Source organism: Ranitomeya imitator, chromosome 2 (assembly GCF_032444005.1).
Source record: "Ranitomeya imitator isolate aRanImi1 chromosome 2, aRanImi1.pri, whole genome shotgun sequence".
In the NCBI taxonomy this organism is placed as follows: Eukaryota; Metazoa; Chordata; class Amphibia; order Anura; family Dendrobatidae; genus Ranitomeya; species Ranitomeya imitator.
The window spans coordinates 560,708,323-560,731,551 of record NC_091283.1 but is presented as its reverse complement, the minus strand read 5'-3'; the positions used below and the strand labels follow the sequence as shown (position 1 = coordinate 560,731,551).

Here is a 23,229-nt window from a genome sequence, read left to right as displayed (position 1 = left end):
ATATAGTAGTGTAAGTAAAGTCATCTATATAAAGGACAAATACCACAAACAACGAGTCAAATAGGATCTTAGGCCAAATATCTGTAATGTAAAACACCCAACTTCTTCACTCTAGTTAAAAAGGAAACAAATAACCTAGAAAGAAAACACTGCCGATCTGAGAAGTGCTGGTGCCAGAAAAAATATGCATAAAGGGAATCTGTCATCAGTTTTCTTTCCTATGTAATTTGAAAGCACAATTATGCAGGGTCTGTGAGCCAGATTCCAGTAATATGTCACTTACTAGGCTATGTGCTGCAGTTTCTATAAAATCAGTGTTTTATTAGCAAAAGTTTATCACTACAGGACTAGTGGGTCGATTTGTCAAAACTTTTGTGCCTAAAAACGGATGTAAAAGCTTAGAAAATACTATTTTTTTGCGCAATGTGGAGTTGGCAAAAGTTGACTAAGCTCTACCAAAATGGGGATAACCGCAGCTTGGACCCGCCTGCCATCAAATTCAAGAAAAATGATGTAGCTATTTAAGACAGAAATTGCATTTCTGACACAGCGCATGAAGAAGCATGCCACTAAGAAGAGGCGCCGAATTCATTAAGTAGTGTGCACCTCTTAATGAATTCAGACCATTCCATTTCTGCAAGACTGGCGTAGTACAATAGTACAAGGATATCATGCAAATTGATCACATAAAGATCTGATCTTCAAGGGATATTGTCTTCTGGTAAGGTTTCACTGAATTTTTATTACAAACTTAATGAACTGATACTGAATAATTACAAAAGGGAACACTTATATTTTCTTTGATGTTAACTGGCACATGTCACTTTGGCAAAAAGTTTAAAGATTTAAAAGATTTACAGAAAGAAAAGAATCATCTAGTCTTTGGACTCATTAGTCTTTGTAATCTAGTAATTGGAAGCAATCCTATCCCTAAAGCCAAATAGCTGCTGAAATATGCAGCGCACCTTGTACAAGTAGATACAGAAACTTTCAGAAACAAATGTGACACATAACCCACATAGGTCACGTCTTTCCAGACTTTTATACAACATCTGCTCAGCCTCCCATGGCTCTTTTGTGAAGAAGGATATTCAATATCAGCTACTATTAGATCATCGTCTACACACCGACGGAAAACATCAGAGGGTAAACGTCATATACAACAAGTCCATTTCCTAAATTGGGTTTAGGGGTTTGTTTGGGTTTCTGCTCGCTCATGAAAGTATCTTCTCTGTTCTTCTACTGCATTCTGCAAGAGGGAAAGGTCTACACCCTCAATGCAGGTCAGCAGGCGAGGACAAAGCACAGGATGCACTTCTGAAAAACAAAAGTGTCAGTACCAAAGTTAGTTCGGAAATTGGTTAAAAGCGATGGTCACACATTTTTTTTTTTTTAAATATCATAGTCTTTAACAATTTCTATTTTACACAAAAAAAAGGAGACGCATAAGAAACAAAAGATAACCCATCATCCCAACTCCATCTCCCCAGTCCAAAACCCAATGCAAACAGTCACACTCTACAAATTCTCACAGTGAGACAATAGATCTCAGACAGGTATTATGTGACTGCACAATATAATACAACATCACAGAATCCCAGAATAGATAGAAAGAATGCTAGGACATCTCTCAGAAATAAGAAAAAGATCAAAAGGCCTCGCAGGCGTACAGTGCATCAATAGCATAGCGATTATAAGTTTATAGCAACCATGAATTTACCTTCATATCTCCCATCAAAAGAACAAATAAGACCTTATAATTGGAACAACCTCTTGCATAATAGTTCAAACCTGGAGTATTTAACAATGCATTACAAATTTTATCATATTGATGAGGTCTACCTCTCAATACAGTAAGGAGGCTGTAGGACACCTAATGGATGGGAGACAAACCTGGAGTAATGGTTTAGTGTATATATAGGATTAAAAGGGGTTAATTGGCGATTGCAGGTTGATTAGGAGCAGCTGAAAAGTTGTGAGAGAAGACTGCTCACTATATCTCCATCCCTGGGTGTGGTTCACTTTGTAAAATGAAACCTGTTTGTCTCACACATGGCTGTGTGCATGGAGTTGTGCAGATATCCTGGACTGAGTGCCTTTGCTAAAGGTCTAAGAAGCTGGACTCTAAGCCAGGCGAGCTAAGCAGCACTATTGTATGGACTTGCAAACAACGAAACTGGGAAAAAAGAAAGAGCAATAGGGTCTTAACTGGTAGCAAAATGATGGCAGGAAAGGGATACACTCACCTTATATGGTTGCTACAAAGCAACATGTACCATATTTTTCGGAAAATTAGACGCACTTTTCCCCAAAAAAATTTGAGAGGAAAATGAGTGGTGCGTCTTATAGTGTGAACGCGGGCTTAGTAGGTGGTTGCGGCAGAGGTGTGGTGATGCGGAGTGCACCTGAGCAGGGTCCCTTCTTCAGGATGCCGGGAGCAGAAATGTGGTGGTGCCGTGGCCCGGTGTCCACGGTGAGCAGAGTGCATCACAGATTTCACTGCGGCCATCTTCCTGAAGCAGTGGGCTGCCGGAGGCTTCAGAAAAATGGCCGCCGGAGGTCACGCGAGCGCAGATTGAAATCTCGGCAGCACTCGGCTTCAGGAAAATGGCCGCCGAGATCACAATCTCAACGGCTTCAGGAAGATGGCCGCAGGGAAACCGGTGATGCACTCGGCTCTGCTCACTGTGGACGTTGCCACCAGGTTTCTGTCCTGAAGAAGAGGTCCTGTGCGGCCCTGAAACACGTTGACCCTGTAAACCTGTTTTATGACTAAATTTTCTCCATTGGAAACCATTGTGGATTCATCAGCAGCAGCAGCACTGGAGCTACATCTCCCTCTCGATCGTTTCGTATTGTATGGACTTGTTACTTTATGTTCCACTTTGTGCCAGCCAAAGGCTGAAGTTTTCCTGTAAAGTGCTTTATTAGGACTGGAATAAACCAGTCGGACTTTAAATAGAAATGGATCGTGTGATATCTCAGATTGCTCCCAAGAGAGCAGCATTGTTAGAATACGTAGACTTTTCTCCATAATAAAATTATTATTGACCACAGTAATAAATTATCTGTGTGTTGGTCGAGTTTCTGATAGCTAATGTGTAGCAATCATTGCCCTGACAAGAGTCAGGCAATTGTCAGCTTTCCATATTATCCATTTTGAGATCATCTACATATCCTTAAATCTAGATCAGTGACTCTAGGAATTACCATTCAGTGGCATATTGAATTAAGTTCAAGACTACTGTTCAGTATGTTTGAAGGCACGAACAACTCCATAACGTGCGAAATGTCTGCCTCCTCTGGGACCCACCTCCGGCAGTTTGAATCTGCTCGTAATCCATCCTTAAAAGAGTTTATTCACAAGTTTTTTCTACTATGTGCCTAAAAACTAAGGCCAACTGCACACGTTCAGTATTTGGTCAGTATTTTACATCAGTATTTGTAAGCTAAAACCAGGAATGGGTAAAAAATGCACAAGTGGTGCACGTGTTTCTATTATACTTTTCCTCTGATTGGTCCATTCCTGGTTTTGGCTTACAGATACAGAGGTAAAAAAATTACCAAATATTCAACGTGTGCACGTGGCCCAACAGGCAGGTAGTTGTTATCTACCTACCTTTTCTAAGTGGTGCCAGCTCAGAGCAGTCACTGACCACTCGTGCCAGCAATTCAGTTGCTCCATGTCAACAGAGTAGCTCTTCTTCCAGGCTGCTCTGTTGATAGGCGTAACTGCTGGCGTCATACTAATTGACAGCCAGCTTCCTGTAGTTAGGAAGCGGGGAGCTGAATGTCAAACAACATGATGGCGGCAGTCACACCCTGTCAAGCACAGTGGAACAGAAGCCACTGCTCTGGCAATGTGATGTCAGCAGAAGCTGTGTCGGCAGAGATAGGCTACATGATCAACAGGCAGGTAGTTCTGTACATTGTAAAAAAAAAAATAAAGTCCTGGATAACCCCTTTAGGCTATGTGCACACGTTCAGGAATTCATGCAGAAAATTCCTGTGGAAATCCGGACCTTTCTGCCAGATTTCCGCATGAAATCCGCATGCGTTTTTTGCGCGGTTTTGACGCGGTTTTTCCCAGACATTTCCCAATGCATTAGACAGGGAAAACCGCGAAAAAACCGCAAAATTAATGAGCAGGTTCATTATTTTTCCGCAATGCGTTTTTCATGCGGAAAAACGCACATCATGTGCACAGAAATTGCGGATTTCATTAAAAATGATAGGATGCTTAATGTATGCAGATTATTTGCGGTTTTATAGCGTTTTTATAGCGCAAAAACACTAAAAAAAATGCAAATAATCTGCAACGTGTGCACATAGCCTTAAACATGACTGAGGGTGTCTTGTACACTCTGTATACAACATAGAGTTGCAAAAGTTATTTAGTTTCACAAAGATATTTTAGGAATGTGTTCTAGAATTGAAAACCATATTTATTCTGTAAATCAGTCCTACGTCTTTTGCACATTTGTCTTCGAATTTCAAAGGGCGTTTTGTAAGATTGAAATACATAAAAGATTACTATAAAAAGATACAAATCCTTTGGTGCACCTCAACATCATATCCAACATACTATCTACTTGGACAAGTTGGAAATATTCATAGAGCATATTAAGCTGTGAAAGGCATACCTTCTGTAATTGGTCGAATATTTTAAAATATACTATCTTTTAATAAATATGTCAGATTTCAGCCCCTTATAAAAACAGGATGAAAATATTTTTTAAAATTGGCTGTGCTGCTGGAAAGAGGTCTTTTGCTGTGATAGTCTTAGGCTAGTTTCACATTTGCGGATGAGGGCTTTGCGGAGGACTGCGTAGTTCCTCCTCTGTTAAGCCCGCCCACTGCCGCTCCTCTTCCTTCACCTCTGCCTATGTCGGCATGCGTCCTGCGTACTATATCTGTAACATTGGGTATGCAGGCCATGCGGATGCCTCAGCATGTGTTGTTTTCACGCTGCGCCGACCGCAACAAAATGCAACATGTTCTGCGTACCCAATGTTAAAGATAGGGTACGCAGGACGCATGCCGACGTAGGTGGAGCTGAAGGAAGAGGCGTGGCAGTGGGCGGGGCTTAACAGAGGAACTACGTAGTCCTCCGCAAAGCCCTCGTCCGCAAATGTGAAACAGCCCTTAGCAGGTTCTTTATTAACCTGTCTTCACACGAACCACCCAAGGTGAGCAAACTTATTTTTTGCACTGTCTCCTAAATTAGGATTTCACCCTATTGTGTGCTTCTTCCTTCACAGTCACTGTTTCCTTAGATTTTGGACCCTGACTTCTTGCCAATATTCAAAAACTGATAATGATATAGATTATGAACGTTACGATTGTTCCAAATAGTTGTATATTTTTTAAGGGCTGTAATATTTCACAGCTGCTTAACTTTATGCCATACATTTTCCAATTAGTACAATTGTAGGAGAATTGTGTACAGAGGGAAATCTGCCTGCTTCCGAACTAGAAGGTAAAGAACCCTCTCACTACATATCCAGAATGTCATCCACAGAGCTTGGAAAAGAGGGTTTTCTCCAACCCAACAAATGTTGGAACTGTGATGCCAAGTACTAACCACGGATCTAGTAATGCTAATCACCGTCGTCTTTGGATCTTTGTGTAGTGTTTCCAGGTGGTTGTCCCATCTACCAAATAAATCTCCAAATAGAGCATTTATTTTATAGAATCAAATTTAAGGAAGCCAAATTGAGGAATAAGTATCATTTTAATCAAGTTCATCCTTCCCACTACGGAAAGGAATAGTTTAGACCACATTGTGATCTTTTGTTTAAACTTTACTAACATGGGTCACTCATATTCCATCATGTCTGAAGACACAATACCCAAATGCTTTATTTGAGTTACTGCCTGCAGTGGGATATCTGTACACTGTCTAAGAGTAGGCAAAAAATTCAATGAGAGCAAGACCGACTTGTCACAGTTTATTGTTAAACCAGAGATGTCACCAAAACTAGAAAGAATTGTCATCGTACTCCTCAAAGACTCACGCACGTCCCCCCCAAAACCAAAGCAATTTAAACTCACCATTCATGGTGTCCAGCTCTCCCAGGGCTAAGTAGTATGATCCAAGTTGGGCAGAAAAGGGCTCTACAAATTGCGTGTTCAAGTGCAGTTTATGCTGAGCTGCAGAGTGATGAGCTGTGAGCACTGCCTCTGACCGGGCAGAGTCGTAGCTGCTGAGTCTGTGTGTAGAGAGACACAAAGGCCAAATAATCACCTACTTTAAAAACAGTAACGATCCTGTAACTTTATTCAGACACCACGCTAGAATTTTATATAGAGCTGTACTGCTGCAGTCTGTATGGGTTTTGTATTTTTCAGACTATAGTGTGCACAAGCCCCTGGGCAATGTTAAGAGATTGATGCCCACTGACATCAATTGAATCTGTCATAGTTACATAGTTACATAGTTATTAAGGTTGAAGGAAGACTATAAGTCCATCTAGTTCAACCCGTAGCCTAACCTAACATGCCCTAACATGTTGATCCAGAGGAAGGCAAAAAAAACCCACGTAGCAAAGAGTAAGCTCCACATTGGGGAAAAAAATTCCTTCCCGACTCCACGTACGGCAATCAGACTAGTTCCCTGGATCAACGCCCTATCAAGGAATCTAGTGTATATACCCTGTAACATTATACTTTTCCAGAAAGGTATCCAGTCCCCTCTTAAATTTAAGTAATCAATCACTCATTACAACATCATACGGCAGAGAGTTCCATAGTCTCACTGCTCTTACAGTAAAGAATCCACGTCTGTTATTATGCCTAAACCTTTTTTCCTCCAAACGCAGATGATGCCCCCTTGTCCCGGTTTCAGGTCTATGATTAAAAAGATCATCAGAAACGTCTTTGTACTGTCCCCTCATATATTTATACATTAAAATAAGATCACCCCTTAGTCTTCGTTTTTCCAAACTAAAAAGCCCCAAGTGTAATAACCTATCTTGGTATTGCAGACCCCCCAGTCCTCTAATAACCTTGGTCACTCTCTGCATCCGCTCTAGTTCAGCTATGTCTTTCTTATACACCGGAGACCAGAACTGTGCACAGTATTCTAAGTGTGGTCGAACTAGTGACTTGTATAGAGGTAAAATTATATTCTCCTCATGTGCATCTATGCCTCTTTTAATGCATCCCATTATTTTATTTGCCTTTGTAGCAGCTGCCTGACACTGGCCACTGAATATGAGTTTGTCATCCACCCATACACTCAGGTCTTTTTCATTGACGGTTTTGCCCAGAGTTTTGGAATTAAGCACATAATTATACATCTTATTACATCTACACAAGTGCATGACCTTACATTTATCCCCATTAAAGCTTATTTGCCATTTATCAGCCCAAGCTTCTAGTTTACATAAATCATCCTGTAATATAAAATTGTCAACCTTAACCTCTTCCCAATGCAGCCAATTTTCCCCTTTTCATCCCCATCTTCTAAGGGCCATGACTTTGTTATTTGTCTGCCAACATCAACTTACGAGGGGTAATATTTTGTGGGACAAGTTGCAGTTTTGAATTATTTTAACATATAATGTACTGCAAAACGTAAAAAAAAACTCCAAGTACAGTGAAATTGCAAAAAGAAAGAAAATCTACCATTGTTTTCTGTTTATACAGTGTTCGTTTTATAGTAAAAATGACCAGGTATCATGATTCACTATATCAGTATGATTACGGCAACACCAAAGTTGTCCAGATTTGTTATTTTAGTGGTGAGAAAAATTTGGACGTTTGCAAAAAGAAAGAAAAATGATATATATTCTTTTGTTTGCATTACCCATTACCCCATCTTGGGATGGATAAGAAATTTTGATCACTAATTCCATTTTTTGCATAGTTGCGGCGACCAAGAAAACTCAACTCTGGCATTTAAATTTTTCTTTACTTTCAAGCTTCACTGATAGGGTAACTTAATTTTATTCATTTGACAGACAGGACTTTTACCTACCTGGTGATACCTAATATTCTTGTTTTTTTTCATATCTTTTCTTTAAAATAGGGGACAATGGTGGCATTTCAGTTTTTAGGGTATTTTTTAAAATAATTTTATTTTTAGTCCCCTTAGGGAATTTGAACTTACAATCGTCTTATACCTAATATACTATATAATGCAATACAATGGTATTGAAGTACAGTACAGACCAAAAGTTTGGACACACCTTCTCATTTAAAGATTTTCTGTATTTTCATGACTATGAAAATTGTAAATTCACACTGAAGGCATCAAAACTATAGATTAACACATGTGGAATTATATACTTAACAAAAAAGTGTGAAACAACTGAAAATAGGTCTTATATTCTAGGTTCTTCAAAGTAGCCACCTTTTGCTTTGATGACTGCTTTGCACACTCTTGGCATTCTCTTGATGAGCTTCAAGAGGTAGTCACCGGAAATGGTCTTCCAACAATCTTGAAGGAGTTCCCAGAGATGCTTAGCACTTGTTGGCCCTTTTGCCTTCACTCTGCGGTCCAGCTCACCCCAAACCATCTCGATTGGGTTCAGGTCTGGTGACTGTTGAGGCCAGGTCATCTGGTGTAGCACCCCATCACTCTCCTTCTTGGTCAAATAGCCCTTAAACAGCCTGGAGGTGTGTTTGGGGTCATTGTCCTGTTGAAAAATAAATGATGGTCCAACTAAAAGCAAACTGAATGGAATAGCATGCCGCTGCAAGATCCTGTGGTAGCCATGCTGGTTCAGTATGCCTTCAATTTTGAATAAATCCCCAACATTATCACCAGCAAAGCACCCCCACACCATCACACTTCCTCCTCCATGCTTCACGGTGGGAACCAGGCATGTAGAGTCCATCCGTTCACCTTTTCTGCGTCGCACAAAGACACGGTGGTTGGAACAAAAGATCTCAAATTTGGACTCATCAGACCAAAGCACAGATTTCCACTGGTCTAATGTCCATTCCTTGTGTTCTTTAGCCCAAACAAGATTCTTCTGCTTGTTGCCTGTCCTTAGCAGTGGTTTCCTAGTAGCTATTTTACCATGAAGGCCTGCTGCACAAAGTCTCCTCTTAACAGTTGTTATAGAGATGTGTCTGCTGCTAGAACTCTGTGTGGCATTGACCTGGTCTCTAATCTGAGCTGCTGTTAACCTGCGATTTCTGAGGCTGGTGACTCGGATAAACTTATCCTCAGAAGCAGAGGTGACTCTTGGTCTTCCTTTCCTGGGGCGGTCCTCATGTGAGCCAGTTTCTTTGTAGCGCTTGATGGTTTTTGCAACTACAATTGGGGACACTTTCAAATTTTTCCCAATTTTTCAGACTGACTGACCTTCATTTCTTAAAGTAATGATGGCCACTCGTTTTTCTTTACTTAGCTGCTTTTTTTCTTGCCATAATACAAATTCTAACAGTCTATTCAGTAGGACTATCAGCTGTGTTTCCACCAGACTTCTGTACAACACAACTGATGGTCCCAACCCGATTTATAAGGCAAGAAATCCCATTTATTAAACCTGACAGGGCACACCTGTGAAGTGAAAACCATTCCCGATGACTACCTCTTGAAGCTCATCAAGAGAATGCCAAGAGTGTGCAAAGCAGTCAAAGCAAAAGTTGGCTACTTTGAAGAACCTAGAATATAAGACATAATTTCAGTTGTTTCACATGTTTTTGTTAAGTATATAATTCCACATGTGTTAATTCATAGTTTTGATGCCTTCAGTGTGAATGTACAATTTTCATAGTCATGAAAATACAGAAAAATCTTTAAATGAGAAGGTGTGTCCAAACTTTTGGTCTGTACTGTATATAGTAAGAATCACGGTCTGCTACATAGCCCAGTCATATGAGCAATAGGAGAATGAGGAGTATTGGATAAACATGATTAGAACAAATATACATTTTATTAGAGTATTATTAATATGAAAAAGGTAACAAGGTAAAGTGACGAAATGCAAAGACAAACAAAATACACCAGGGTTACACATCATAAATAGAAAGATAGTCAGACATAACTTATATTATTACCAATAAAGCACGGAAAAGGCAATGGTAATAAGTAGTGCATCCCGGTAAGATCTGTCCCAAATCATGAGCATGAAAAAAAGGTATCTACATGGTAATAAGTAGGACAGAGGGGCAGAGCTTACCAGAAGTATGAAAGTGACCCTGAGCCGGATGGCAATACCCCAACGCACGTTTCGCGTGTTCCAGACACCGCTTTCTCAAGGGGATGTGGTGAGTCGCACACACAGTCCTGGTGATCAGTCACAAGGTCGCTGTGGACCAATGAGAGCGGCACATACAGCACATGCACACTGCGCCCAGCAGGTCCTGGCAGCTACAGCACAGGACGTCAAGCATTGCTGCGCACGCGCAGGGAGGGAGTCCCTGGGCGTGCGCAGGAAGACGTTTGGCCGAGTGCGGGCCGCAGCACACACAGCCATAAAGGCAGAGGCACACAGAGTAAGTCTCCAGACCAAATCAAGAGGACAAGAGATGCAAAATCAGCACATGCTTAACAGTGCAACACAGAAAACCTGACAAGACATAATATATCAAATGAAGTTGAACGTGTCGGCGGGCACATTTGCAGGACGCTGTGTAGAAACGTTGTTGAAGATGATGATGGCTAAGTGGACAAGGTAGAACGTCACTGTAAAACACCATGGGTCACAGGTGGTTTTAAATAATGGAAATTAAAAAGGCAAGTGAGAACGTAAGAAAGAAAATAAAAACAACACAAAGGTGTTGAGGTGGACAAAAGGGGCAGCAAACCAATATAAAGGGATCATTACATATAACTGGAAGTATTGTTATAAAAAGCAAGGAAAACTGAAAGATTCATTCAGAGCCTTGAGGGGGCGACAATCCACTTAGTTTCAGTTTGGGCAAGAAGTATTTTTTACTGTTACCATCCCTCTGACACCCATGTAAATAATATCAATCCCCCTCACAATAAGTGATTTAGCGTCACAATTGTGGTGGGACTTAAAATGGCGAGGGATCGTTTTTATGTCAGAGGGGTTGGCCACTATCTTGGCAGCACAAATGTCCCGCACGTGCTCACGTATCAGCACTCTAAGGCTACGTTCACATTTGCGTTGTTGGGCGCAGCGTCGTCGACGCATACCAACGCATGCGTCATGCGCCCCTATCTTTAACATGGGGGGCGCATGGACATGCACCGGTATGCGTTGTATTGCGTTTTACGACGCATGCGTCAATTTGACGCACCAGACAGGGCGCGGAAGACGCTACTTGTAGCGTTTTCCCTGAACCAGAATTCAAGAACATTACTAGTTTATGGCAACGCATGCGTCAAAAAACGCAGCGTTGTGTTTTGCGTTGTTGGTTGCATCGACGACGCTGCGCCCAACAACGCAAATGTGAACGTAGCCTAAGTTCCCTGGAATTAAGGCCAACGTATATCTTGGAGCAGCCGCCTGTTGCGTAGTATATTACATTAGTACTGCTGCAACATATACGATGTTGAATGTGGAACTGTCTGAAGCCATCTGAGGAGTGGAAGGTGGCGCAACGCAGGACATTTGTGCAGGCAAGACAGTGGCCACATGGGAGACAGCCTGGAATAGGGCCCTTGTGCCAAAGGGATTAGTAACAGCCGGAGTGTAATGACTCTTGTCTAGGAGATCAATTAAGTTTTTAGACCTCCTAGAGGTCATGGGGGGAAGCTACTCAGAGAGGTCCCCAAGGAAGGCTCAGCACCAAGAATGGCCCAGGCATAGAGGTCTTCAGCTGACCCATGGCTGCCATGACAACCTATTAGCATCCGGCATTTGTATCACAAGGTGGGGGGATTGCGTTACAAGAGATTAACAGTGGTATTAAGGACGCTAACAGCAAAGGGTGGAGCTCAGCTCCACACACTACTCTTAGAGGCAGATGATGGCTATTTAACACAAACATATCCTGCCAAGAATGTGGCAAGCACAGCCTTTGAGACTGCTCCATACCCTCGCTCCTGACTTGTGCTGTAGTTGAAGGGGATGGGGCTGTATTTAACAGTGGCTGAAAGAAGTGATATACTGCAGTGACACCACTGATATAAAACTGTGAATGCTGCTCATTTAATGCATATGACAGAATTATCTTCTGCCATATGCATCAATAGATGTACCGTACATTTTCAGTTTCACGTCATTGATCTGTCAATAGTCAACAATCATATCGCTGTTGAGGAGTGTAAGAGGACTGAACACTACAGGCAGCTATTTGGATATAGGTAGCAGAAGATTAAATCGGTCAGGTAGGTTACTATTCAAAAGAAAAGAGTGCATAGCTAATCGGGGTAGCTAGCAGCAAGTCAGGAGTTACAAGAGAGAGAGAAAAAGTTTGCAACACTGAAGAACAGCAAGTGCTACTGGGAAATGTAGTTTAAACTGATAAAAATAGGACCAGAGTTACAAGAAAGAAATGTTATTTTGGGCATAGTCTGTATATTAACAATAAGTATGCATTTACAGTGCTTTGTGAAAAATAATACAATTCTGGGAATAAGCCTTTAAACTCCCAGAAAATGAATAGAAGTCTCAGCATAGAACTGAGAAGCTGGCTGGTACATTAAAGTGATTGTCCAACTATTACATATTAATTTCACATTGCACAATACGAAACAGCATTTGCATGCTGGTAAAAAAAATAAATCAATAAAGAATTAAAGGGAACCTGTCAGCGGGATTGCGCAACCTACAGACAGTGTCAGGTCGGTGCCGTTATACTGAATAAAATGATATCTTGGGTGAAATCCATCTTGTGGTTGTATAATCTTTATTTTCAGTTTTAAGTTAATGATATGCTTGTGCTGCGAGGCGGCCTGTGAGGGGGTCTTCATGTGGTGCTCTGATTAGCAGCTATTAATAATGCAGACTGTTGACAGGTCACTGATCCCTCACTGACCTGCCTCCTAGTTTGCAAAATGAATATATATACCGTATTTTCCGCTTTGTAAGATGCACTTTCCCCAAAAAAAATTTGGGGGGGAAATGGGGGGGTGCGTCTTACAATGCGGATACACATTATCTGTGCTGCCGCTGCAGGTGTCCGATACTTGCCGCCACACTATCCCCAGTGTGCCCATGTGCTGCTGCTGCTGCACTGTGTCACCAGTGCTTGTTGCTCTGTCCCGTGCTGCGTGGGGGGGCTCTGCAGTTCCATCCATGCTTTCCTGTGCGGTGGATTCTTTCCGGGAAAATGGCTGCCGAGAGGTCTCGGGAGATGAGATCTCAGTGCTGAAATCTCATCTCCCGAGATCTTGTTGCAGAGATCTCCATCTGCGCATGTGCCACCTCCCGGCAGTGGAAGGAATCCACTGCACAGGAAAGCAAGGATGGAACTGCAGAGCTCCCCCATTCAGCACGGGACAAAGAGAGGTGGCAGCATTGGAGAGAACATGGCATCAAGCATCGGGGACAGAGCACGGCAGCATCACCGGGTAAAGAGCACGGCAACAAGCATCAGGGATACAGCGCGGCAGCAGCAGCACCCAGTAAAAGAGTGTGGCAGCAAGCATCGGAGACACAGTATGGTGGCAGCACGGGACAGAGTTCGATAGCAAGCTTCGGGGACACAGCATGGTGGCAGCACCCGGCAGCATGGGACAGAGCGTGATGGCAACACCCACTTCCTCCAGCAGCAACCCTGAGACCCAGCTTCACCGCAGCCACCACCCCCGGTAAGCAATAAGATGCATGGATTATAAGAAACGCCACCATTTTATTAAAAAAAAGTTTTTTTCCCTATTTTTCTCCTCAAAATTTGGTGTGCGTCTTATGATCTGGAGCGTCTTATAAAGCAAAAAATACGGTATATACATACTGAAAAAAAAAACCTTCTGCAGGCATGCGCCAGCCGTGGCACCTGTGCTGCAGCATAATCGCAAGTGCACTGTGTTTATAATTATTATGTTTGATGTAATACTGATATTCTAAAAAAAAAAATCTATTTCACAATAGCGCCCGCCACTCCTGCGAAGTAGCAATTATCGATGATCCGATAGCTGCTACTGCGCAGGCACTGGCGGCACGATCTTGCTAGAGACAAAGAAATTTCCTCCTCTAAGATGGCGCCGCCGGAGCCTGCACAGTAGCAGCTATTGTTTTATTGTTGTTTATTGCCATTACGCAAGTGCCACCATCTTGGAGCAGGAAATTTTTTTTTCTTCTCTAAATATTTACGGGCTCAACGGATTCCAAGGGGTCTCAGAGTTCCTCATCCGGCCCACTTTCTTCTGTGATATCCCTGAATTCGGTCTTAGATTTGAACAAATATTGAACAAATGCTCATTTGATCTTATGCTCCTCACAGTAGAACATCTCCAAAAAGCCATCATTTCCACCAAAGAAAAGGTGGCCAACATCGAGACACAATTAACATCATCTAGCACCACCGAAGAACTCGTTTAACTTGAAAGATAAGATCAAGAGCAGTACGGACCAGCATAGACAAGATACAGAGGATAAGAAGGACAGAAATTCCAAAGAGACACGGATGACTATGAGCAAAATCGTGTCTACCGTTGGAAAGATGGGACCAATGCTAGAAGGAACTATCTAAGACTATCCAACAGGTCTTCCACAGAGGCCTCGATATCAGGGTCTGAACAAGAAGGACGGGACTCCCATTCCATACGAGGCTGTTTTTTAGGACAACTACGTCAACCACAAAGAAGAGGAGGACCAGAAGAGGACAAAAGAAGAGGAAACTTCAATCAGGCAAGAGTGACCAGATCACAGGTATATGCCTGCTGGTAGTGAACATTTCCTCTAGGACAGCCCGCCAAACTACAGGTATAAAGCACTGCAAATAATAGCATCACCAGTCTTTTTGGTTGCTTCTCCTTCAAACAAGAATAGGACTATTAAATCCATACAGGCCAACTGCATCCAATAATAACAGCAGACCTAATTCTTTCAAACAGTCGGTACACTGAGGAAGGTCATGGTATGACCAAAATGTTTCTGGATTGTACTACTTCTGGATTGCATTAAAATATTGTTGCATTTAAAAATCTTAAGTTGAGTGCCAAGTTTATTACATTCTATGCACTAGTGAGGGATCAATGACTGGTCAGCAGTCTGCATTATGAATACCTAATCAGAGCACCACATGAAGACCCCCACACCCACAGGCCGCCCTGGAGCACGAACATACCATCAACTCAAAACTGAAAATAAAGATTAAATAACAACCACAAAACGGATTTCATCAACCAAGGTATCATTGTAATCAGTATAGCGGCGCCGACCTGACACTGTGTGTAGGTTACTGTGCACAATCCTGCTGACAGGTTCCCTTTAAGACATTCACCTACATAGTATAGCACCATCTGGAGTGCAAAAAGTATAGCAATGTGCACATGCAGCTAATGAGCCAAAACAGAGACTCAGTTTCTCACCCCACAGACAATAATATACTAATATCCTGTTCATGGAAAATCGACCAATAGTGATAGCCATCGATTTCTGCCCTGCTTGTCAGGGAAAGGAGCAGAGAATCTGCTGAGAAGTGAAAATTGTGTTCTCAGTGAAAGGAAACCACGCTGGTGATCAATGGGTCAGGTTCCTAAAATTCAGATGGACAGGGTCTACAATCAGGGTTGGCTTATAACACTTGCAGATTATAAACTCTTACGAGCTGGGTCATTATGTTGCTTTAAGCTTTAATTATTGTACTATCGTTGTTATTTATGACTGTTTTATATGAACTGTTGAATTGTAAAGCGCTGCAGAATATGTTGGCGCTATATAAATAAAGATTACTATTATTATTACCATTATATATTAAGGGTTACACATATTTTGGTCCCCCTCTGCTTTCTTGTGCTGCCTTTTGCTTTAGGCTGTGTGCCCACGTAGCGTTTTTTATGCGCTTCTGCCGTGTTTTTTGCCGCAGCGGAAATGCATAAAAACGTTTAAAAACCGCATTCCCATGCAATCCTATGGGATTCCGCAGTTGCTGTGCCCATGCTGCGGATTTTCCCACTGTGGAATCGCATAGCGGTAAAATCCGCAGCATGTTCATTATTTCTGCGGAATCGCGGTGATTCCGCAGCCATAGGATTGCATTGAAACACTCACTTTACGCATATGGCTATGCCCACCATGCGGATGGTACCCGGGTCTGAAGAAGAGGAGACTCTCCTTTAGGCTCTGGAATCCATATTTCTGTAAAAAAAAAAGAATTAAATAAAAAATAAGGATATACTTACCTTCTGATGGCCCCCGTAGTCCTCCCGCCTCTCAGCGGTGCACGCGGCGGCTTCCGTTCCCAGTGATGCATTGCGCGAATCACCTGAGATGATGTCGCGGTCACGCGACTGTGACGTCACAAGGGTCCTTCGCGCAAAGCATCCCTGGGAACGGAACGGACCGGGAGCGCCGCTGAGGAGATCCGGGGCCAACGAGAGGTGAGAATAACCATATTTTTTAAAATTATTTTTAACATTCTATCTTTTACTACTGATGCTGCATAGGCAGCATCAATAGTAAAAAGTTGGTCACACTTATCAAGCACTATGTTTGGTAAGTGTAACTAACCTGTCAATCACTTTTCAAAGCGATGCTTCAAATCGCTTGGAAAACGCAAGCGTTCTACAAGCTAAAAATGCTTGTGTTTTGCGGGAAAACACATGTGAATTCCGCATGCGTTTTACACGCGGCAGGGAGTTGCGGAAATCCTGCAGACATTTCCACAGCATTTCTGCAATGTGGGCACATAGCCTTACTGTATATAGTATTCTGCCTGCAGTCAGTAAGAAAGAGCAAAAATCAATTTATCTAAACTGTGATAACATAAGGTCCATAAAATAGAAGATAGCGCTTCCAACCTTCCGAATGTCCTCACGGTGGATCCAGCAGCCACGTCTCCTGAACTGATCTCCCACACATAGTGATACAGCGCTGGAGCTGGGAGCATCCTCCTCGTGTACCTCTTACCCTACAAAGCAAGGCTTACATTACATAATGCAAATGAAAGGCTACCTGTTATATCAATAAACATTACTAGCAGTGTGCTTCTTATCCAACAGGGCTCATTTTTGCTGCTTCATAAGTTTTTATGCTAAATGTATTTAAAGGGAATCTGTCACCCCAAAAATCGTATATGAGCTAAGCCCACCGGCATCAGGGGCTTATCTACAGCATTCTGTAATGCTGCAAATAAGCCCCCGATGTATCCTGAAAGGTAAGAAAAACAGGTTATATTATACTCACCCAGGGACGGTCCCGCTGCGGTCCGGTCCGATGGGCATCACGGTCTGGTCCACCGCCTCCTATCTTCATAAGATGACGTCCTCTTCTCCTGGCGCAGGGAAAGGTCAGAGAGGCCCGGCACCTGCGCACTGCAGTACTTTGCTCTATAATCAACAGGTCAGACAAAGTACGCCTGCGCCGGAGCTGTGGCAAGAAGACAAGAGGACGCCATCGTATGAAGATGGGAGGAGCTGGACCGCGACGCCCATCGGACCTGAAACTAACCGGGACCGCCCCTGGGTGAGTGTAATCTAACCTCTTTTTCTCATCTTTCAGGTTACATCGGGGGCTTATCTACAGCATTACAGAATGCTGTAGATAAGCCCCTGATGCCGGTGGGCTTAACTCACCCTCGATTTTGGGGGTGACAGGTTCCCTTTAACGTCATCATGGTCAGAAGCCCAGGAGGATTGGAAGCATGTGCAGTTCTATGGGTGTTTTCACATGGCAACCAATAGTGTTTTTTGCAGTCTTTTTCACAAAGACACACCGACAACTGACATACTGTACTTACAACTATATCGTTTGCATAAACTCTAAGTAGCAGCAGGATTCCCTTCACAGCTTTTGAAGCATACAGGCAGAAAACAGGATCCATGGAGTTCTTAAAGGGATTTTCCAACAAACAAGAGTTTATTTTAATCAATAGATCTTGGAATTAGGCAGGAGTAACATTAAATATATGAAAAATCGGTCTGAGTCTCCCTGCCGAGAGTTGCAATTCTCTGTCATTTACACATCATTTTCAAAGGAAATATTCATCAAAACACACATATACAGTACAGACCAAAAGTTTGGACACACCTTCTCATTTAAAGATTTTTCTGTATTTTCATGACTATGAAAATTGTACATTCACACTGAAGGCATCAAAACTATGAATTAACACATGTGAAATTATATACTTAACAAAAAAGTGTGAAACAACTGAAAATATGTCTTATATTCTAGGTTCTTCAAAGTAGCCACCTTTTCCTTTGATGACTGCTTTGCACACTCTTGGCATTCTCTTGATGAGATTCAAGAGGTAGTCACCAGGAATGGTTTTCACTTCACAGGTGTGCCCTGTCAGGTTTAATAAATGGGATTTCTTGCCTTATAAATGGGGTTGGGACCATAAGTTGTGTTGTGCAGAAGTCTAGTGGATACACAGCTGATAGTCCTACTTAACAGACTGTTAGAATTTGTATTATGGCAAGAAAAAAGCAGCTAAGTAAAGAAAAACGAGTGGACATCATTACTTTAAGAAATGAAGGTCAGTCAGTCCGAAAAATTGTGAAAAGTTTGAAAGTGTCCCCAAGTGCAGTTGCAAAAACCATCAAGCACTACAAATAAACTGGCTCACATCAGGAAAAGAAGACCAAGAGTCACCTCTGCTTCTGAAGTTTTTCCGAGTCACCAGCCTCAGAAATCGCAGGTTAACAGCAGCTCAGATTAGAGACCAGGTCAATGCAACACAGAGTTCTAGCAGCAGACACATCTGTACAACAACTGTTAAGAGGAGACTTTGTGCAGCAGGCCTTCATGGTAAAATAGCTTCTAGGAAACCACTGCTAAGGACAGGCAACAAGCAGAAGAATCTTGTTTGGGCTAAACACAAGGAATGGACATTACATTAGTGGAAATCTGTGCTTTGGTCTGATGAGTCCAAATTTGAGATCTTTGGTTCCAACCACCGTGTCTTTGTGCGACGCAGAAAAGGTGAACGGATGGACTCTACATGCCTGGTTCCCACCGTGAAGCATGGAGGAGGAGGTGTGATGTGTGGGGGAGCTTTGCTGGTGACACTGTTGGGGATTTATTCAAAATTGAAGGCATACTGAACCAGCATGGCTACCACAGGATCTTGCAGCGGAATGCTATTCCATCCGGTTTGCGTTTAGTTGGACCATCATTTATTTTTCAACAGGACAATGACCCCAAACACACCTCCAGGCTGTGTAAGGGCTATTTGACCAAGAAGGAGAGTGATGGGGTGCTACGCCAGATGATCTGGCCTCCACAGCCACCAGACCTGAACCCAATCGAGATGGTTTGGGGTGAGCTGGACCGCAGAGTGAAGGCAAAAGGGCCAACAAGTGCTAAGCATCTCTGGGAACTCCTTCAAGATTGTTGGAAGACCATTTCTGGAGACTACCTCTTGAAGCTCATCAAGAGAATGCCAAGAGTATGCAAAGCAGTCATCAAAGCAAAGGGTGGCTACTTTGAAGAACCTAGAATATAAGACATATTTTCAGTTGTTTCACACTTTTTTGTTAAGTATATAATTCCACATGTCTTAATTCATAGTTTTGATGACTTCAGTTTGAATTTACAATATCCATAGTCATGAAAATACAGAAAAATCTTTAAATGAGGTGTGTCCAAACTTTTGGTCAGTACTGTGTGTGTATATATATATATATATATATATATATATATATATATATATATATATATATATATATATATATATATATACACACACGCAAAATCCCATATGTAAATAAATATGGGAGTAAAGAAGAGGTCCCAAAAAGGGTCGTTAAGAATAAAATAATTAATTTTATTGAACAATATTTAAAAACTCATAATCAAAAAGAACATGATAAAAAAGCAGAAAATGCCATATAGGGAACGCCGAGCACAAAAAATCTTGATAAGGAAAGGACGGGTATCCTGTCACATAGCACAGAGTAAAAATGGGTAGCTGTAAAGAGCACCTCAAGGTACTGTGACCTCCCTTAACACAGCTCACCACTATATATGTTGTTATACTATTTATTTACCACCTCACAATAACAATCAATGGGGCCTCACTACAAGGTACAGTATATATACATACAAAACAGTTGCTAGACTTAAATGTACTACAGGAAAATATCAATTGGTTTTGAAAAAACCTCTACTAAAAATGACGCCTCTGGCAAAAGCTGGCAGCGAAATGCACGTCGGAGTGAGGAGATGCCTGAAGCACTCTCATGGTGGCTGTACTTCGTACCTACAGGTAATATACAGTTCACTGCATTCCTATATTGGCAACCTGCATGTATATTTTGGATTGGTTTTGCTATCATTGCCGTTTTCTATTTATATTATTGCCCTCATTCATTTTTAGGACTTTAATTAAAGGACTTTATTCTTGGTGTCTGTGTTTTTATACAACATGACTATGGGGTTAGTAATGGGGGCGTCTTATTGACGCCTCTCCATTACTAACCTTGGGGCTTGATGTCACCTGACAATACAAAAGTGACACCTCCCCCAAACTATCACTACACTTGCTACCGCTACAGGGCAAGTGGGAAGAGCGAGGCTAAGTGCCAGCATTGGCACATCGTAGAGATGCGACTTTTCTGGAGCGGCTGAGGGCTGATGTTTTTAGCTTGGGGGTGGGGCCAGTATCCATGGCCCCTTCCTAGGCTATTAATATCAGCCCGCTACTGTCTGCATAGCCTTTGCTGGTTATTAATTATAGGGGGACCCTACATCATTATTTTAGGGTTCAATATTTTAATAGCCAGTAAAGGCTAAGTATACAGTTGTGAGCTGATATTAATAGCCTGAGAAGCACTATGGGTATTATCCCCTTCCTAGGCTATAAACAACGGCTCCAGCCGTTGGCTTCCCTTCCACTGGTTACAAAAATTGAGTGGGAGCCCACGCCATTTTTTTCAGAAAAATAATTTTTTATTAATTAAATACAAGTACAATAAGCTGAACACACTGTACTATTTATCACAGACATCTGTATATCTACCTATTCTATTTGTATTTACTGTATGTAATCCATCTCTTCTATCCTGTCAGCTCCTGCAATGATTTTACACTACATGGAACATCTATCTATTTAGGTATGTAATATATATATGTGTCACTGACATCTATATATCTATGTATTTTATGTGTATATATCAACTCTATCTATTCTACTTACTGTATGCGGCACATGAATTGCCGGCTTTTCAAAGGACAACGGTGTGTAAAAATAGGACAGCACTCGCATCGTCCGAGTGCTGTGCGATTTTTTTCTCGCACCCATAGGCTTCCGTTGGCAAGTCTCAGATGATATATGGGTAATTGCAGCATGCTGTGATTTTACACACATGTCGAATACGCCTGAGAAAATAAACGCCAATGTGAGATACACCATAGAATAACACTGGTCTGAGTGCTATGTGACGTTTTCTCGCAAAGCACTCGCCCGTATTCTACGGTAGTGCGACTCCGGCCTAATCATAACTTCCACTATTGGATGTGGTTGAATAAAATGTTCCTGTGCTGACAATCCAATAAATGTGCCCCTGCTGTGTACTGTGTAATGGCTGTGCCTGACCGTGCAGGGTCCCACGGGGTAACGTTTCTTCTTGCGGAGAGCAACATGTCAAGCCTGACATGCCAAGGTGAGGCGCTAACAAAGAAACCGCCCGAAAAACAAACATTTGACTTCTTTTAACCACTTGTAGTATATGTGACCACGATCAGGGATAGCAGCGTTTTGGATGCAGCTCACCTGCGCTGCGTCCAAAACGCTGCGTCCTACGATACAAGCACAGCGGATGGGATTGATAGAAATCTCACGTCCACTGTGCTTCTATTTGACGTGGAGTAAACTCACCCGCTGTGTGGGTTTACGAGCCGCAGCATGTCAACCTGTGCTGCAGAGACTCCACAAGAGAAATTTCCAAAATAGAATGTACTGTATGTGGTAAATCCGCATTGCTCAATAAACACTTATGGATTTACCTGCATGACTGAACTCAAGAGTTTCACACGCAGCGAAAATATTTCCTGATCGTGGGCACGTATCCTAAGGTTTCAGAACCCTGAAGAAGTTAAAAGAAGTGACATGAGATGGAACATGTGCACGGTGACGTCATTACAATGCTGACTGGCCGCCTTACTAAAAATATGGCTACCGGGAGAAAAAGGACTTATTTCCTCCCAGGAGCCGCCTGCTTTCAGTCATGGAGTGTACACGGTGAGTGGCGACCTTAGGAATGGCCTCGGCACTTAGATGGGTCGCCTGCTGTGCAGCATGGGCCGTCAGTCAGCGTGCCGGGGCTCCCAGTATAATGAGCGGTGCTGTCAGCAATCACGACACGACTGAAAGCCGGCGCAAATTAACCCTATATCTGCAAGTAAACAGCATTTTGTGAGGAGACGGGCTCCTTTTAAACACCGACACTCAAGCTGCGCAGTAAGAAAGCGCGGTCTACAATTATTTCACATTTACCACACTAGAAACTTAGTGGATGATTGTTATAGTGTAACTATACATTGCATTCAACCGGATATGGTTTCGGGGGGCATATGGGGGGGCATCGGCCTTGTACGATTTATAGTGGGGTCCTCTGCTTCATATAGTTTAAGGGTGGGTTCCTTAAAGTCTTTAAGGAGGTTTCCTGGCCCTGTATGGTTTATGGGTGTGGGGGATGTTTGGCCTTGTACGGTTTATGGAGTTAGGGGGTCTTGGCTTTGTACGGTTTATGGAGTTAGGGGGTCTTGGCTTTGTACGGTTTATGGAGTTAGGGGGTCTTGGCTTTGTAGGGTTTATGGAGTTAGGGGGTCTTGGCTTTGTACGGTTTATGGAGTTAGGGGTCTTGGCTTTGTACGGTTTCTGGAGTTAGGGGGTCTTGGCTTTGTAGGGTTTCTGGAGTTAGGGGGTCTTGGCTTTGTAGGGTTTATGGAGTTAGGGGGTCTTGGCTTTGTACGGTTTCTGGAGTTAGGGGGTCTTGGCTTTGTAGGGTTTATGGAGTTAGGGGGTCTTGGCTTTGTACGCTTGGGTTGGGGGCACAGTCCAGCATTGTGCATGCTCTACTTCTCTTCAGTTAGTGTCTGCTACTTACTGTAGGGATCCCTGCCTCTCAGGCTCAGCATGTACAGGACAAGTGTTTGCAGACTGTGCACAGGTAAACAGCGTCCCGTCACAGCATCATCCCCGCCGCGAGCGGTGCATTTCGGGAGATGTAGTTTCCGCGCTTCTCCTCCG

General features: G+C 42.6%; 1 protein-coding gene across 1 annotated transcript; it reads right to left on the bottom strand.

Moving 5' to 3' along the window:
* Positions 1–722: 722 nt before the first annotated feature.
* On the bottom strand, positions 723–23,220 carry TEN1 (TEN1 subunit of CST complex). The gene is made up of 4 exons (XM_069752061.1): positions 23,087–23,220; positions 16,835–16,944; positions 6,055–6,212; positions 723–1,317 (listed from the first exon to the last, which is right to left on the bottom strand). Exons 2-4 carry the CDS (start codon positions 16,921–16,923, stop codon positions 1,187–1,189), a joined length of 378 nt encoding a protein of 125 aa, XP_069608162.1. The 5' UTR covers positions 16,924–16,944; positions 23,087–23,220; the 3' UTR covers positions 723–1,186.
* Between the last annotated feature and the right edge of the window lie 9 nt (positions 23,221–23,229).